The 18,665-nt window shown below is 43.4% G+C and overlaps 1 protein-coding gene across 6 annotated transcripts in view; it reads right to left on the bottom strand.

Moving 5' to 3' along the window:
• Positions 1–286: 286 nt before the first annotated feature.
• The window catches only part of PICALM (phosphatidylinositol binding clathrin assembly protein), an 83,327-nt gene continuing 64,948 nt past the window's right edge, over positions 287–18,665 (bottom strand). For 3 of the 6 annotated variants that reach the window (XM_044442577.1, XM_044442580.1, XM_044442581.1), the window contains 6 exons: positions 18,255–18,354; positions 16,535–16,558; positions 14,354–14,413; positions 8,966–9,070; positions 3,809–3,911; positions 287–2,647 (listed from right to left, as the gene is read on the bottom strand). In XM_044442577.1, coding sequence (XP_044298512.1) covers positions 3,819–3,911; positions 8,966–9,070; positions 14,354–14,413; positions 16,535–16,558; positions 18,255–18,354 — 382 coding nt within the window. In that variant the 3' untranslated portion in view covers positions 287–2,647; positions 3,809–3,818. The remainder of the gene's footprint in view (positions 2,648–3,808; positions 3,912–8,965; positions 9,071–14,353; positions 14,414–16,534; positions 16,559–18,254; positions 18,355–18,665) is intronic. The other 3 variants (XM_044442578.1, XM_044442582.1, XM_044442579.1) reach the window with 2 other exon arrangements.

Raw genomic sequence — 18,665 nt, 5'->3', positions numbered from 1 at the left:
TGCTGATGTGTTTCCCCATCCCCACCACTGCCCCTTAAGTAAAATAATGAACTTCCTTACGAAATCCACAGCAGCAAGAAGTGGCACTCCTGCCAAAGCTCTCTGGGCAGATCACTACAAAATCCAAATCTTGATTCAGAAATCCAAAGCTTTGTTTCTATTGACAATCACAACAAAGCATTTTTGCTTTCTGACAGAAATGGATGGTATTTGCAGGCTTTTCACCCTTCGTATTTCAAATAGGTAGGAGGATTATGTTTTGTGCAAGAAGCCTTTTGAGTCTAAGCACTTTAAAGAAATGATTTATTTACTTCCTGCATGATTTTGAGTTTTGTTTTGTGGAAAATTTACTACATTCTTCGTTGTGTTACCACCACAAGCTGCAGTCACAACAAAGCACCAGCTTTACCAGGGAGATGTCCTACTGAAGGAAACCTTGTTCTTATTGCCAGACAACGGGAAATATGCCCCCAAAGTCCTTCTACACTTTAGTAGGGCTAAGCCAAGCTGAGATCATCTTTTCCGAAGTACCTCAAGAGCAGCCAATCATCTTGCATAAACAATTGGGGTGGAGCATTTTTAACAACCAGAAGCAGTTCAACAGTCTGTATGCACAGTGAAAGAACATCAGTATAAAAAGTCTGAGGCGACAGTACCGTGTGGGATTCTCCTAGTTGTGAATACAGCCTAGACACGCCCACTGCTGCATTTCCATATGTTGCCAAAGAGGCTGGGGCACAATCTACGTTGATAGTTTAGACGTCCCTGTGGAAGAGGGATCAGGCAACAGAAAGATAGGCTTCCCTCACAGAATGCTCTTCCAGTTTGAGGACCTCTTCCATCTAGAGAACTTAGGGGTGAAGAAACCAGGAGCAGGCCTAGCCTTGACCCTAACAACGCAACTGGAAAGAGTACAATTCAGACAGTACTGCTTCAGTGTTAAGTTTACCAAGCCTGCATAGCTTCATTTAGACAAAAGGGATTGGGCACATGGAATTTGAAAGTGGATGGGAGCATCCCATAAGTAATACCTCCAACTCAACAGCAGCCACCATCCAGCCATCCATCCTTTGCAGACCATCATACCGCACATTCTGTGGAAGCTGCATTTTATTTGAAAATCCACTTTTTTTTTTTTTTTTGCTAACGTACATTTTAACATTTTAAACAAAAATAGAATCTGCGGAGACAATGCAGCAAGTATGCTTAATTCATGTACAGAATTGCTTTCATGCCTTCGACTATCCTTCTTAAGGCCCCAGATGCTACCCGAACCTGTATGATGTATTTACACGAAGCACCGATCAACAGTGCTGCTTCAAATTCTGCAGAAAACAAAAAAGATTCCTACACACTGAGAGGCCAATGAACCAAGAAGTCCTCCTGCACAAGCCCCCACTGAATTAGACCTTCCACTGGAGAACTTCATAGAGGATTATGCCCTTAAATAAAGATGCTACTTCCCTTGAGATTTTATTCTATTTCGTGGTACATGATTATGGAGATGGCACTAGCCAAATGAAGAGAAAATGAGGTCAAGGCATTGTTTACATAATACCTCTGAAGTTGTGTGTGTGGGGGAGGGGGTTGTACAGAAAAGAAGGAAAGTCTTTAAAAGTGAAAGCAATCCCTCACATTCATTTTGGAAAGGCCATATGTCAAGTGTAAGATAAATGACATGCCAAGCACAAAGCAAGGAAAGAGGAAAGTTCTTTCTAGAAGCACCAACACCCGGTCCAAGAATTATTGTGCTCCTTTGCCAGCCATCCCCCCTTGCCAAAATTCTTCGCAGAACTGACAGTTTTAATACATTGACACCTCTAATTCCTGTGGAGATTTGACAGTTGGTGTTTTCAGACCTTTGAACATACTCAGTGCTCTGTGAGTTTGGGTGTGTATTCGGTGAAGATGCACTCTGAATCAGAATTGTTCTTGTGGATAAAAATGGGAGGAAAATAAAAGAATCGCAAAAGGGAGACATACTGTATACATCCACACTCATTTCTCCACGGAGGAGGCCTTGTGATACACTGTTACTTAAACTGATAATCATAAATAAATACAAACAATAATACATAAAGGAATGTCTATGCAAACGGAATATATAATTCTTTTTTTTTTAAAAAAGTTAAACTTTTCATTATTGAGTCTAGCATTTGTGAGGACTGGAGAGAGGAAACTGTAGAATTAGAGCGTTAGGATTTGATCCCCTAGAGAGAAAAGTCATTGGAGTTAACGGTAAAAGGATGCCCAGCTCTTCATTCCAAATAGCAGTTCCAGGTACACATTTGACCCTTCATAGCAGAATAAGAGGCTTCTGTGTGTTATTAACTGAGGTTATGCAACAGTGGTGAGAGCTACTGACATGTTAGGTCACCAGGAAGGGAGGAAAGAAAAAAAAAGATCCCACACCAAAATTGTGGCAATTCTTGGCTTTATACCGAGCACTGCAGGGTGCTGAGGCTTCCCTAGTTGATATCCCACCATGGTTGTGGGCTTGTGTGATTTTACTGGGTTGTTCTACTGAAGAGTCCAAGACACATACATCTGTTTTGATTTGGCTGGAAAGAAGGGTTTGTCGTTGAGCACATGTCTTTCTGGAGATGTCTTCACCCCACTCCATCTGGCACAGTTACATGAATTGGATCTGTGAGAAGACAAAGTAGCAACCATATTACTTCTTTGCACACAATGGAAATTCCTGCTCCAACCTCCTTTTACTATACATAAGTTTAAACCTGAAGACAGACTCTACAGCGGAAGACTAGCAATACAGGGAAATCAGCTTTGGCATAATGAAAGATTAAACCATTTGGAAAAACTTCGGAAGGTCTCATGAAATGTACAGGTAACGCAACCTTAAGAGACTTATTTTGCCCCATCCGACAGAGCTAGAGGTCATGGATTGACCAGGGCAATTTACATAAGTGGTGCCACCCTCCAGCCCAATAAAGAATTCAAACTGTAGGTCGCAACTCTTGGAGCTACAAACAAGAGAACAGGAGATTGTAAACACATACAGAATAATGGCTGGAGTATCATGGGCCAGTTCTGCAGATTGCAATGCACTGAATTGTACAGAGAGCAGCATTAAGGAAACTACAGAAGGGATTGCAGGTTTCTCTAGTGGCACTGAAGCTTTTCTCTTAAAGTCTGGGGCTCTATACCCAGGAGGCGATGCCCAAACAGGAGCAAGAAGGAAATAGCCTTCCTTTCTGAGGCATGATAAAGCTGGGGAAATCCACATTCTAGGCAACCAAAATTCCAATGAGTCGATTTTTTAACTACAACTTTTGTGTCAATCTGCTTGTTTTCTTTCTACAGTGTGCCAGTTGCAGGATTTCTGCAGAATGCGAGGTGCATTATTTTATGAGAGGGAATTTGGGTGGGAGACGTGACAAGTTTCAGAAAGGGAGAATATACAACTATCAGAAGCTGCCTGTGGTTAAAATCCACCCTGCCTGCCCACCACTCACTTCTCTCCCCCACCCTGCCACACTGATCTTTTCTTTCAAGAAAGAAAGTAAAATTGTTTTCAGGTTTCCCTCTGCCATGGTAAGGACACTTCCTTTAACGTAGATAGAAGAATTATCAGTATTTGGCTCAAACTCCTGCATTCCACATCAGCTGCCATGGTTTACACCTTGTCGGGGAACTGAAGCATGCAGATTTACAGAGCCACCCCAAATGTGCTGTTTTAATGTGATAAATGGACGTGGCTAGGGCAATGCTCATGTTTATGCAGAAGCATGGACACACAGAGGCAGCATCCCAGCCACCAGTGCCCCCCAGAGTTAACATGCAATACCTAAGTTGTCCTACAAGAAATCCTGGAGGGAGAGTTCTGCAAAAGGGTCCTTCCCTGAAGCTCTGTGAGGACTCTGAGTGGATGGGCTGGACGCTGCAGACAGCTGGGAACGAAGATGGCAGAGAGGGAAAGAGAAAAAGAGGCCTCAATGACAGAAACATGAAGGCAGAAAATGTAATGGCGGAGAAGGCAGTTCAGAGGAAGGACTGAAGAGGGTTGGTTAAAAGGGAAAAAGCGGATTGCATGCAAAGTCGAAAGTCACTCCAGTGGTATGACAGATGCAGAAGTTAGCAAAGGTGACTTCCTGGATGCGATTGGCAGAAATCATGAATGCTTTAGACAGCAGGTCTGGCAGATGATCAAAAGGGACAACAGATCCAATGAGATACATCACCGTCTCTTTCAGCAGACAGAAGCCATACCAGAAGTCCATCTTCAAAGCAGACTTTGACATCCAGACCTCACACTTAATACAACGTATACTGGCATGAACAGTCAGCCAGCAATGTTAGGTGCCAAATGGCATGTAATCAGCAGTACAAAGAGCACTATGATACACGACCTGTTACATGCTCCTGCATGAAGGCTACAGCGGTATCCCCATCCCCATGGAGGGAGGGATGCCAGGAGTAAGACTGGAACATGCTCACCAAACCTTTCATCTGTTTAATGTTTGGCCATGACCATTTATCCTGTTTTGGCTGCTCTGGTTTGCTCTTGGAGCCTTTCTTTTTTTCACATCACATAGTGAAAGGTTCTTATGCTCAATCTGCAACAGTCCCCGCCACCCGCAAGAGCTTTGGCTATTGGACAGTAAAGAAATAAAAAATAAAATAAAATAATCCTGTCCTAAGGCTTTTGCTAACTTTACAAGTTAGGAAGGAACTGCAGCTCGGAAGTTCCTGAGTTCAATTCCTGGCATTTTCAGTTGCTAAGAGCAGTTGGCAGGCAATAGCAAAGACCAAGAACAATAAGTGATCAAGGGAAAGAGGCATCCCAGAGGACCAGACTGGGAGACCAGAAGGTCTGGCTTGGGCCTCTGTACCTCAGTTCTGCACCCTTGGAACGGGCAATGCTGGGCTAATGGACAGCCTGCAAAACTGCTATGCAGTTCTTTTAAAGCTTAAAAGACGCCACTTCACCATGAAGGATGCTTAGAACCACTATACATGGGCTCTCACATACATACACACACTCATTTTATATATCACTCTTCATGCTTAATGGCATTTTGCTAAATATTTGGTGACAACTGTAAAAAAAAACAAACCCATGCTAATCCATGAAAGGAGAGGGATTTGAACAGGACAAATTTGAAACAAAGAGTATTTTCTAATCCATTTTGGAGACTATTCATTGAAGGTAACCACATTCAGTTCACAGAGGGCAGCAGAAAAGTTTCCCCCACCATCTCAAAAATAATACACTGTACATTTTATTTTCTATAAGAAAGGAAAGGTAGTAACTTTTTTGTAGGGCGGAAAATGTGTGTGGGTCTTTTTTCAGTTTCTCTTTGGAAGAACCAAAACAATTCAGTCACCCGCAGGAGTCACACTCAGAACCCCTTGGACAGTCTTCTCAGAAGCGCTGAAGTCAATCTCATACTTCTGTGTAGCACCCTCAATTTGCTACACAGGAAGAATTCACCTTGTGGAGCGACCACCATCCAGAAATCATTTCAAAGAAGCACCAACAAAGCCAATGCCACCAATCTCTCTCAGACTTTGCATGCCAGGCCTGGACTCACCAACTGCTGATGCACAGGAACTACTTCCCAGCAACCCTGCGGCAAGTACAGGGACAGCAAACTGTGGCGGACCCAGCTGGCCAGTCTATCCTCACGCCTACGCTGGCAACACTCTTACTGTACCGAATAAAGCCATCCACAGGATCAGAGATCCCCAGAACTGCTCCTCATCCTGTTATGCAAGACAGCATTCGCAACAAGGTCCTCTTACATTCTAGGTAGTGTAAGTAGGCAAGTCTCTAAGCTAGACAGTAAAAAGACACAAATGCGATACTAGGAATTGCTGAAAACTTCTTGACCTCCCAAGACACACTTGTATTTAACTGAAATCACAGTTGATACATGTCTTCAAAGTTTCTTTTTTCCCCAAGAATGAGCCCTTGAACAAACGAATGCCAAATATTAGTACTATTGCACTGTTTTATATACGCTGATCTTTTCCCTCTTGCAAGAAACCCAAAGCAGCTTACATAGCCCCATTCTATCCTCACAAGAATGGTAGGATGGGCAGAGATTGAGTGATTGGCCCAAAGTCACCCAGAGAGTTTCGTGCCCAAGCGGGGACTAGAATTCACATCTCCAGGGTCCCTAGTCCGGCCCTTAACTAGCATAATGCCTCTTGGTAAAGATGGATTAAAACAGGAAACTATGCTACAATTCATCAGGAGGTTCAACTTTATATCCTGTGACATTAATAAGGACAAAAACATCACTCTAGCTGTATTAAACAGCTTGCAAGGATGTCTGTTATCATCAAACATTCACGAACCTTTCGGGTATTAGCATCACTGTCTAGACCTTCTAATTTCCATTCCCGCTGACCCTCAGTATCTGCAATTCCTACCCAGCCCAACATGAGCACGTATGTATGCAGCCTGGGATTACACTTTGTGCATCCATCCACTGCCGCAAGCGTGTGCCGTAAGATGCCTGTTGGCCTCTAAGGGGTCGTGAGGCGGTTTCTGCTGGTTTCTGCGGCAGCCTCATGTCCCAAGTACTGAGGAGCTTCCTGCCGACTGCACTGCAGGAGAGCAGGAACTGTTCCTGGTTCCCCCGGAGCTCCCCAGAAGGGCCTGCCACTCTCCCTGCTCCCAGCCCGATTGTCCTGTGCTCTCCCAGCTGTTGCCGTTTTCTGAAATGCCTCTGCTAAGGCTTAGTTCTGACAGTAGCATCTTTATGCCACGCTATGTGAAGAGGGTGGCATTTTTGTCCCCGCTCCTTTTTGCCAATGGCCACACCCATTCTGCCATGCCAGTGACCCACCCATTACAGGAGTGCAGGCCCAAAAGCCTCTCCAAAACTGAAAGAGGTCCCTGAGCTGCTATAGCCCTTTGTGGGGATCCCCTTCCAGGGTTCTTTGCCTCCTTGCTCTCTTGCCCTCCAACCCCACGCTGCTTCTTAGGACTGAGCAGCCAAGAAAGAACGCAGCAGCAACCGCGGAGTAACAGGTTCTCCACAGGTGGCCTCAGAAGCTGCAGCAGCTTCTTGGAGGCTTCTCACAACACGAACACTTGCCCATAGGCTCCTCTCTGACCTGTGTTCAGCCATCGGAGCGTATGGAATCAAAGTGGTACCAGACAAGAACCAAACAGCACCTCTAGTTTTGTATGTCTGGAGATGATCAAGTGGACACGGAAGGGAAGGAGGGGTCATAAATGTGCTGTTGCAGTTTCAGGGCAAGGTTGGAAGTCAAGGCCATCCATTCAGGTTCGTTCCGCAACACATTTGGTTCACATTACATGGAAAGCTCTCCCACCCGTGCAGCTTAACTAACAAAAGGCCTGCCAACACCAACAGCTGACCAGAAGGAGACTCTCCTGGAACGCTGCAGCAGGCACATGATGCACAATGCGTCTAGTGTGAGGGAGCAGGAGGGAAAGGAAAGGCCAAACACTGCTTGGACTCATGAGAGCGCAGATTCCCACAACGGGTCTTTGTTTCTTTTCCCAAGAAATGCTAATAAATGTCACACCAGCAACGTAAAACCAACTTTATGGAGGGATGACAAATTGCTCGATCTAGCTGCAAACTCAGCAAGTGCCTCAATTAAGGGTATGCTTCCAGTAACACAGAAAGCTTATTTCCTCAACCTTTAAGCACACAATCGAGTCAATCCAGAAGCAGTCTTCCTCAACCTGGTGCCCTCGGATGTTTAGGACAACAATGCCCATAATTTCTCACCACAAGCAATCCTGGTTGAGACTGATGGGAGCTGCAGAACAAAACATCTGGGAGGTGCTAGTTTGGAGAAGGTTTGGGACAACTTACAAATATGGAGGTGGGGCCAGGACGGAGAAACAGCCTGTAACTGAAGGCTTCTCCAGAAATATCGGTTATTGGTAAATAAATATGAAACACAGGGTCTTACGCAAACATGGATCAATGAGCCCATTTTGTCCAATCAACGAATTCCTTCTCTCTCAGAAGGAGAAATGGATCTTAAGTTATATTTTACTGAGCAAAAATTGGTGCATTCAGTATACTGGGTGCCACATTTTTTCAGTGAGGTGTATCCAGACTGAGCAGTGCAGTTAAGGCTATCAATGGCTACTGGTCCTGATAGTTCACTCCAGCAGCAAAGGCAGGACAGGATGTTTGCGTACACCCACTGCTGGGCAATTTGGGTGAGAGAGTGCCGTTGCACCCGTATCTTACTTGTGGGATCCTGTGGGCTGCTGGCTGGCCACTGTATGAACACAATGCTGGACTAGACGGACCACTCTTCTGCTCTATCTACCCATATGTTGTGGCAATGGCCAATGGCCGATTCTTTTGGGAAGAGGTAATAGTGCAGAAAATGTTCTAATGGAAAGTACTGTTAGGCTTACAGAGACACAATAATCCTACAGCATTTTCTTCCAAACAGGAAGGGAACCACAGTTGAAATAGGAGGATACCACAGCTGGTGTTATCCAAAGCTGATGAGAAGTCCAAGAGAATCAACCTTACAGCAGGTTGATTTGATCAACCTCTTGTCCCTCTCCCCACAAAGTTTATCCAACATGGCAACCAAGCGGGTTCTACTCCAAAGTTAGGTTCTTACTTATAACTTTGCCAGGCTCTTCCATCTCTTCCCGTGTTGCCATCCTGTGCTTCTTGAAGCCTGCACCATCACCTCTTCTTCCTGGACTGTGTGCGCCTCAAGTGCACTGTGGCGTCTGGCATTTTGTAGTCTTCCTCTCTTTCATCCTCACTACTGCCATCTTGTGCTCCCTCGGCATGCCTGCTTTACTTAGACAGCTAATGTTCTGTGCAGAGCCAGACTGATGGCAGTAAGCGGCCAGACATGCTGTTCGCCCAGACAATACAACCACTGAACAGGTACAATAGACATTGCTCTAGTTGACACTGCTCTCTTTTTTAAGCTTTTGCGTTGCCAGAAACGTCAGGATTTATTGTCCGACACCCACCTGGGCTCCCGATACAGGACCAAATGGATTTGGAGGTCTCATAACCGGCTGGCTGTATATCAAGGTTGGTTGAGTCATGACTGGTACTCCTCCCATTTGGGATGGCTAAAAATTCAGAATATCACAGAATTAATTTCATGCATATCTCTTTTAAAAGACTGCAACTTACACACACACACACACACACACACACACACACACACACCCCCCCATAAAAAACCTCCTAAAATTTGTCATACATAGTTACTAGCATTCTAAAGCAGCTGTCCCCAACCTCTCCTCTTAAGATGTGTTGGAACTACAACTTCCATCATGGTCATCAACAGAGCTGGAGGGCACAAGAACAGAGATGGCTATTGCACAAGAACCCCATGAAGCACTGAAAAGGTTCGGCATTTGAAGTTCTATGCAAAGAAAGGCAAGTAGCTGGGTTTGCCTGGGCTCTGTAGCTTAGGGGGTGCTTTTTCCCATACCTTCTTCTCCACTTTCAGGATTGGCAAGTGAGCATGTGCTTCATCCTCTCCGACCTACTGAGATGAATAACCAGCTCTGCCCAGGAAGACACACCAGGTTCTTCCATTTCACCAAGCCCAGCATTTGGTTAAGACGTTTTCATTTAGGAAAGCCTTCCATGTTGTAGATTTTAGTCCAGACACTTTGGGAATTAATTTTAAATTGGAATGCTACTTGTTTATACTTGAGCGCTTGTTTTAAACAGGCTCCCACTTGAAAATTATTTTAACATAGAAGCAACTACAGCTTCAGTATTTTTAATATGAAAAAATAACTAAGGGTACAATGCTGTGCATATTTAGACATTTGTTTTTGTTCTTCTGTCAATGCATACATAGAACTGCACCCTACAGGAAGAGCTTGAATATCACTTTTTGGTTTTTGATTATACCAAACTACCAGAAAATATCAAACTTCTACTCCATGCACATAAGACAGTACAGAAAATAACCACTCCTTTGTATAACGTATTCCACTTAGAAAATGTATTTATCTTCCATAATTAAAAATGCTTAGAGCTGCTTATATCATATAAAATAAAATATTAAAGTTGAACTAAATAAACAATTTAAATAGTGGGACCAGCCATTAAAAACATAACCAGGCACACTTAATGCTTGTCCATGATAAATTAATATTAATCAGGCAGTGAATGAAAAATAGGACAGGAGAGGAGAACAGGGACAAAAAGGAGGCTCTCTTCCTTTGAAAAAAGTTCTGCTGTTCCGTTCTGACCACAGATAAGGGCCAGCTATGGTAGAGACATGAACACAAGCCTCTCACCAAGGTCTTCAGAAAAGGATGGGTGGTTATTAGGAAAACATTAAGGCAGAAAGCAGAACATTTGATGCTTAAGTGAGACAGCAAGTGTCCCCAGTGTATCAACAATGCAGTTAGTAAGTCTGAAGCTTCATGGGTTTCTTCATCTCTTTAAACCACAGCAAAAGTGGAACCTATACAAAAGAGACAGTGAGGGCAGCATCCTTTGGATGCTAGATGATGGCCAGAGGAAAAGTTGTTGTTCCACCTTCAACCTCAGAAGCACATTCTGAGAACTGGGACTCTGTGGTTGGGTTGCCTGGTCTCTTTTCTGGTCTTTCTGCTCTGGCAGCAGTTCTGAAGTCAGCAGACCAACCTCAGAGTAGAAATATGAAGGCATTGGGGGGGGGAGAGCCCCAATTTTTGTTTATGGTATGATTATGGCATCTTTTCTTTCAGAATTATGAAATGTTTCACATGAGGCTTTCATATCTTTACTCTTCCAAAATATTTTTAAAAAACATTCAATGGATAAGAAAGATAACTAAGATGATGAGCAGGACCAGATCATTACAATTGTGATGCAATGAAGGCAAGCCAGTCCTAGGCTGAGATTTGAACTGAGACTACCACTGGGTTCACACAACACACTAAGCCTCCTGGATTATCTGGGCTGACTTACTGGCTCAGATCCCTGGGCTAAAAGTCCCCCAGTGAAGTCATGGTTTGTCTATAGCAGGATTTAAAAATAGGGTTTATAACGCCTACAGAGCCACTTGGCAAGAATGGCAGACAACGTCTTGTTGCTCTGGCCAAGCAGCTGCCGCTGATGACAGCTGCTGCAAAGCGCACTGGGGGCAGCTGTCGGAGGCTCCCCATGCCACAGTGGTGACCAGGTGAAAGGGCTGGCAGACAGAATGGCGCAGGGCAAGCCACTTTCTGCTCGGCCTGTGGTGGAGCAGCTCATCTCAGGCAACCCTCTCACTGGACTGGCAGCGGGTGGCTACATCCCTGCCCACTATTTTAGGCTGGCAGGGGGAAAGGGCATTGCTGCAGCCTGACTAGAGCCACTTCCTCTCCCCTGCTGCCACCACTGGACCAAAATGGCAGGTGAGGATGCAGAAATCACTCTGCTGCTCCCCACATGGAAGCCCTCACTGCGGGTCACAAGGTGTATTAATGAATAGGGTGAGGGCTGTCAGTTATCGCTGCAGCATCCTCTGGGTACCTGTGGGGGGACTGAGGAGGGACGGGCAGGGAGGAGGGGCTTCAGGACCCTTGCTGTACCTGACTGTGTGTTGGGCACAGTGGGAGAACCAAGCTACATTTAAGCCCAGGGTGGTTGATAAACCAACCCAGTCTTGGAGTGTCACGGGAACCTGGCCTGCAACACTTAAATGCAAGAACAAGATGCATTTCTGCCTCTAGGGAATATAGACATTTTCACAAGGGGAGGAAGGAGGTCTCAGTTTCTTTGCTTGTTGGTTTCCCCTTGCTGGTGTAGTTGGTGGGTCTGTTTCTATCCTCTTGGACTAGGCCTCAAAGGACTGGGAGAAAAAGAAACCGAAACTATACTTATTTGAAAGCTTAAATTGGAAATTGAAAGCTGAAACACTAATTGCATTAATATATCTTCAAAAGCCTTATGTAAACCCCAATTCCTGATCTGATTATAATCTGATATTTCATTTCAACTGCTCTCCCACAGCTCAGTGTTTAATGGCAAGATAGCCACTACTTTGCTGTTTCTTTCCCTCCTCTCAGCAAAATGGTGAGACCAACAGGTAGCAAAATGGTAGAGACCACCAACAGGTGGAGGAATGTGCAAGTTTTTCTAAGGGAAAAACGCAATTTGCAAATACTGTGAAGGGAACGACACATTATCAAATACTACCAGGGTGACAAGACATAACCATGTAGCATGTAAGAAGTGCCCTACAGACAATAAATTTTTCTTCATGGATCTAAGAAAGGAGAACCATGCTGATTAAAGTGCAAGAGGTTTTTCCCCATGTCCTTGTTCCAAACCTCCTCTTTCTGGACCTTGTTCAACGCTGGCATCATCAAAAAGTGTTTCCCCATCAGTAACACAGCTTCATGTAAGCAAACACTGTAAACATTCAAAACACAGTGCTATCACTTGCAGGCAGGATGACACCTGAAGCTTAAGGTAAAAAATGGACCAAGCTCTCCCAACAGCAGTGTATTCTTCTAGAGTGCTGTTGTTGAGAACTGAACGTGCATATTGGAAGGAAGCTTTGAGATGACTAAGAGCACCGTATTATTCACAGACATTTTTTGACCAAACCTCTTCTAGAGTCAGAGGAGGAAGGTATGAAGGAATCTGGGAAAGGAAAAATCAGTGCGGGTCTGTGTCTTGCAGCACTTGCAGATGGATGGATATGTGTGAAGAGAGAAGGAATCATAAGCTTTGGGCTAATGACAGCTTCACTTTTTTCCTTTTTTTCAGAAGCACTGAAACAGGAGGAAGCAGACGTGTTGCAGAGTATTCCAGCTGTAAAATATGCGAATTCCTCCAGAGATCTGGAAGCAGTGAAGCATTTGCTTTGCAATGCAAGGAATATGAAAGCAGCATGGGAGATCTTCATGGATAAATATCTGCATATTATTGAAACAGGAAGTGCATGTCATGGGCTAAGCTTGCTTCTTAATGACATCATGAAACTGGAAGCCCTCCAAGAGATCTATAGATGAGCAAGAAGTTATAAAACGTGATGGAACGTCAGACTTCAAAAAGAAAAAGAAAATGCCAAGAATAAAACAGAGACCCTGAAGTTTTGTAGTAAAATTTGATGAGGTGGAGGAAAGATCTCTTTTGAAAGTTTGCTAAAACAAAACAAAAGTTCTTCATGAAATAACAGCAGGTAAAGATCTGAAAGTACCTAAAATACTGGGCAAGGAACACTGCACTTGATATGAGTGACTTATGAGATCAGCTGTAGGATTCCCTGAAGATCCCAATTTTTTTCAGCAATCACTCCATCACAATCCAACAGTACACTTTTACCAGAGATTCCTTACCAAATGGCCAAGATAAATAACTGTTTTTGACTTGTATCTCCATGTACAACTTATGGGTACAGAAGACATTGATTTATTAAGAAACAGTTGCTCTGTAATTCACGCTGGTAAAAAAATTATTAGCAGAAGCAAAAGTGATGGCAGCATGGCTGCTGCTTTTGACTGGATGACAAAACACGTCCACTTTGGAGGTGGTGTTGGGGGTGGTCAGGGCTCTGGCTGGGGGGTTGGAGTGAGGCTCCCTTGGGCTCAGAGGCATTCTGGCAGCACTTGAGCCCTCCCTCCTTGTGAAACTGAGCACCTAAGTTTTTTGCGGGGCACGCATAGCATGAAGGTGACCTTCGCCTTCATGTTCCTTCCCTCCTCCTTCCTCAATTGAATATCCATAATCCTCTGAGTTTGGAAGGCCACATGTAATCACACGGGATTCGGTCATCATTCACTTCCATGTTACAATGCAGGTTGTTCAGAGGCACTGATTTCACTGAGTTACTGAACGCTTGGACTCAGCCACCCTCCCACTTATTTGTGTGGTGGCCTCACGCTGTGCTCTGCTCAAGACAAACCCATACTCAACCCTGATCTACAACTACATAGCCTAAATGAGTCGTTTTCATGTCTTTGTTCACGACCTTTGCCTGCCAGGGGACCCCTTTTTAATGCAAGAGCATTTTGGAGGTGTTTTGAGGCACACACCATACATGCGAACTGCTGGCCGACCCAGCAGTCTCACCACTGCTCTGTACAAACAGTGTGCACCTCAGGACGCTCCCTGCGTGACTGCACAGTTTGGGGGGGTGGTCTAGCAGCAGGAGACATTTCCATGGAAACTCATCTTGCCCCTACTGATCTTAAAGGTCCCAAGGCTTCCTTTGCACAGTTTAAAGTAACCATAGCAAGGGACAGGGCAGTAGATACGAAGAACATTGTACATTCGTTACTTTTCTGTCAAAATTAAGTCATGAACCAAGAAAGTGGGCCTGAAGCAAGCAAGTAACGAGGATGTTGAAAAAGAATGCTACAAGCCAAGACAAAGTTCCTCACATGACTTAAAACAAGCAAACGTTTACTAACCATTCCATACCCCATCATTCCTGTTGGTGTTGTAGCAGGATAGGCCATAACCGGTGGTGCCTAATGGGAAAGAGACAGTATTAAACTGCACAGAAGGTGACAGACACTTTGCTCAAAAGAGGTCACAGCAGTGAAATGGTTCGATTGCAGAGATCACTGACAGCCAATCAGTTGATTATTGACAGGGCCACAATCTGGCAGCTTCCTAGAAAGCTCGCATTGGTCTGCCCGCTGGTAAGCCATCGATGTTTAAGTCGGACACAGTTGCAAATGTACAAGGCTGTACACTATGGGTGGTGGCCAACCTGATCCAAGTAAGAGGTACGAGCACCCTCGCTGTATTTTTAGCTTGGCATCCTGAATAAAGTGATTAGTGAGTGTTCCCCAAAATACTCCTATCAATCCATGCCTAAAGCCGTTACGAAAATTAAATCCTACTTGCTGGGCTCCACACACACAGGGGCACACTCAGTAACAGCGTGAAGCTTAACAGGTGCACTTGTGAGCACATCTGCCTGAACAGAACTAAGCTTTTGTGGTCCTAAAAAGGAAGAGGAGGCTAAAAGAAAACTTGAAGTAAACGGCAGGTTATTATCTTTTTAAAATATAAAAGCATGAGCAGATCATGAAGATAAGCATCTTCAAATAGAAACTCTAGCCTTCAAAACCACCACCACAGCCAAGACCCTCTGGAACATGTAAAACATTGGATAGCATGAGGACTTGGGTTTTTTGTTTTTGTTTTTTGCACTGTTAAGAGCAAACAGGCAACTCATGAAATATATCACTTCCACCTCCAAATCTCTGAAGCTTAAGAAATGAGTTTTCTTATATACCTAACTGGAAACTTCACTCCTAGATGCTCCATTGCATCATATGGCAGTAATCTTGGAAAGTGGAAGAAACCCTATAAAATATGGCAACACAGAGCAATACCCAAGCACATAACCCACACAGGGAACATCCCCAGCACAAATCCCACTGAAGTTAAGGAGGGAATCCGGGAGAACTGTTCCATATCATGCCTTTACTGCAGCTGTGCCTTTAGGTAAACCCTCTGAAAAACAAGTTTCCCTGGAATGGGGGTGGGGCAGGGATGAAGAACCACATGACTTTTAAAAAAGGATTGCTCCTGAAAACCCCAATGCCCACTGGACAAACTCAACTTGCCATAACTATCCTGTTTAATGAAATGACAGCAATTAACATTCATACAGCTGAATAAGCAAATTATGCATATGAGCGCATAGATAAAACTGCTGGGCTTATAAGTACTTAAGGCTGGCTTCGGATTGTCCCAAAATGAAAAGAATACAGGGAAAGACCAACAGTAACATGGAAGGGCTGAAGTGACGTATTGCTATATTCAGAAGAGCTAAAGAATTAAAATCAGTAGGATTTTTGATGTAAGGCAACTCAGTCACAATATCCATGTAAAAATCAGGTTGGGTAACTAACTCACACCAAAGGCAACTGTAAAAAAGGGATGATGCCACCATCAATTAAGAAACTTACCTTAAATAAGTATTTGGAATACATTAAACCCATTAGTGACTTCATTCTTTAGCTCTTATTGACACCTATGAGCAATTAGGCTGACTGGTCATTTGTGGGGGGTTGAGTAGCCATTTTAACCACCATGATTACACCTTTTTGTGCTGAAATGAGATGGAATTCTTCTTAGGATATTTCAGAAATTTCAATCAGCCCTTCATAAACACAACTAAACGGGTGTGGATCTTTCACTCCGTTTAGTATTTTGGAACATATTGGTCTCTCCCTAGGTGAAATCAAATCTACAAAAGAGTGGAGTGTGAACAGAAGCCTGTGAGGTTTCATGCAGTTATTCACACGCACAAGTGCCTTTTTTATTTAATTTATTCAAATGCATTAAAAAAGGCAATACAGACACACACACACACCAGCTATTCGGCAGCAAATGGCAGAATTTAAAGCAAGAAAAAATCATCTTAGTATTTTCCATGCCATAACTGGCGTCAAGAGGCCTGCAGGACACCCATAAGATCTGGATATGCTAGAAGCTGCTCAAGAATTCCATCATGCCCAAAGATCTTAACATAAGAAAAGTGTGGAGTAGCAGGATTATGAGATTCTGCTGTAGTGGTTAATATCAGCATGCCACTTTGATTGCAAAAAAGGCTGCATGTTTTGTTCACTTACGTATTGTGGAAAATGCATGCCATTCTGTTTTTCCCCGGAAGAACAATTACATAATGCAATAACACTGGATTAGAAATGAGTACTTACACAACAGAATATACACAGAGCATTTTAGTCACAAGTGTAATTAACAACCCTGAAATATAAATTCTTGTAATCCAAGCCACTTAAAACGAAGCATCTGATAAAGAAGGACACTGACAAGGTTGAAAAGCCCACAACACAACCTCTGTGATGACATGTATTAATGTGTTTATGTAGGCAAGCTTTTCAAAACCAGCAATTTCAGAAATACTAGAATCCACCAATTAAAAGCAAAGCATTCAGAAGGGAGTCAGAGACAAGTAGAATTAAAACAGAAGATGAAAGGAAGTGGATTAGTCCTTCCTATCCTAACAGTTCATTTAAAAAGCCCTTAGCTTTGATTATGCCATGGCACAGACTTTCTCCTGTAGCACATGCTGGGGCTAGGATGCCCCCCTGTAAACCCCCCCCCCCCACAAATCAATCAATCAATCTCTCTCGCTCCTGGTTTTCTCTATATAAATAGCATTCTAGCACATTTCCCCCACAACTGTAGCCTGACAGTTTTACTCTTACATTGTCAAATAGTATATTTAGAAGCAAAGGGCACGAGAAGTTAGGCAGAACCAGGAGTTACAGGGAAGGGTTAAGGATTCCTAACTCCACTTTCCTTCAACGGATGACTGCCTTTGAGGGAAAGAACTAGAAGGTAGGAAGGGGTGCTCTATCCTTTCCCCTTTCTGCCAAGTTTCCCAGAAGGTGCCCTCCAGGCAATTTATAAGTTATTTCCCCCCCTTGAACGAATGGAAGTAGGTGGGCATTTGCTGTGGAGAACAGCACTTCCTCTCCCTAACGCTTCCTGAGAGAGCCCCTTTTCCCACCTTCACCACTCCCATGATCTCAGCAAACACACAAGAGTATCAAAAAACAAATAAATATATTATGGGGGGGGGGACCCTATGGTGAGATTTCAGTGGCCTTCCCAGATTAATAAACTACATTTTATGAAGCCATGAAAGAGCATTCATTCATTCATTCATTCATTCATTCATTTATTTATTTATAACATTTCTATGCCGCCCCATCGCAATAAGCCTCAGGGTGGCTCACATCATCAAAAAAAGTCAACCATACATTAAAACCCCCAATACAATAAACCCCCCAGTACCATAAAACCTCAATAAAACCTCAATAAAATGCTTCATTCCTGGCCTGCATTACACCAGGGTTTCCCCATTAATTCTGAATGATTCTTAGCTTCATAAATCGTGGATCAACTAAACCCAGATTGTATATGCAGTCTTTAGTTCTGCAGAGGAATGATGAGATAACTCCTGAGATGAAACAATGAACCTGTTTATTCTCATATTCACTAACTACTTAAGTCAATCAAGAACAATATTTTACCCTTCTGTAGCAGCTCAAGTCATCTTTTAAGACAGAAGTTGAGTGATGTGCTATGAGATTTTTTGATAGAATTAAATAGATTTAATAGAACTCATTTAATATAAGACTGACTTTGTACAGTGACCAATAAGTACCAAATCAGATATAATCCAAGTGAAATCAGGTTATTTTGGGCACCAACTGTGAATTCCCATGTTCTCTACATCTCCTGTGAAAACTCTTGCTGACACTTCCTCAGTACATTCTGAGCTGCTGAATTAAGACCCCCATGAGTGAGACGATGACCTACCATTGTTGGAGCATTCCATGCTGTCGTAGGTGCAATTTTAGGTTGCCAGTTGGAGCCTCCAGTTAGTTTCTTCTCTCCTGGCTGTGTCCAATTCACATCACTTCAAATAAACATTTAACACATTAAAACTCTGGAATTATTTTCTAACTGTTTTATTATACACATGTTGAAAAGACCAAGCATAAATAAGGTTACAGCATGTATGCTTACTGATGTCTCCACAAACCTCCTTTTCTTAGAGAAATCTGTTTAAGTCATCAAATATGGCTAGGTAAAAATGAAGGCAGGCCCATTTCACTGAAGTGCATCTGCTTAAAAGCTCCCAGTCACACAAATAGGCCAAAGAACAAGGTCTAACACAAGAAAGAAAGAAAGAAAGAAAGAAAGAAAGAAAGAAAGAAAGAAAGAAAG

Source organism: Varanus komodoensis, unplaced genomic scaffold (assembly GCF_004798865.1).
Source record: "Varanus komodoensis strain SLA01 unplaced genomic scaffold, ASM479886v1 scaffold4, whole genome shotgun sequence".
NCBI lineage: Eukaryota > Metazoa > Chordata > Lepidosauria > Squamata > Varanidae > Varanus > Varanus komodoensis.
This window is presented reverse-complemented; position numbering and strand designations above follow the sequence as displayed.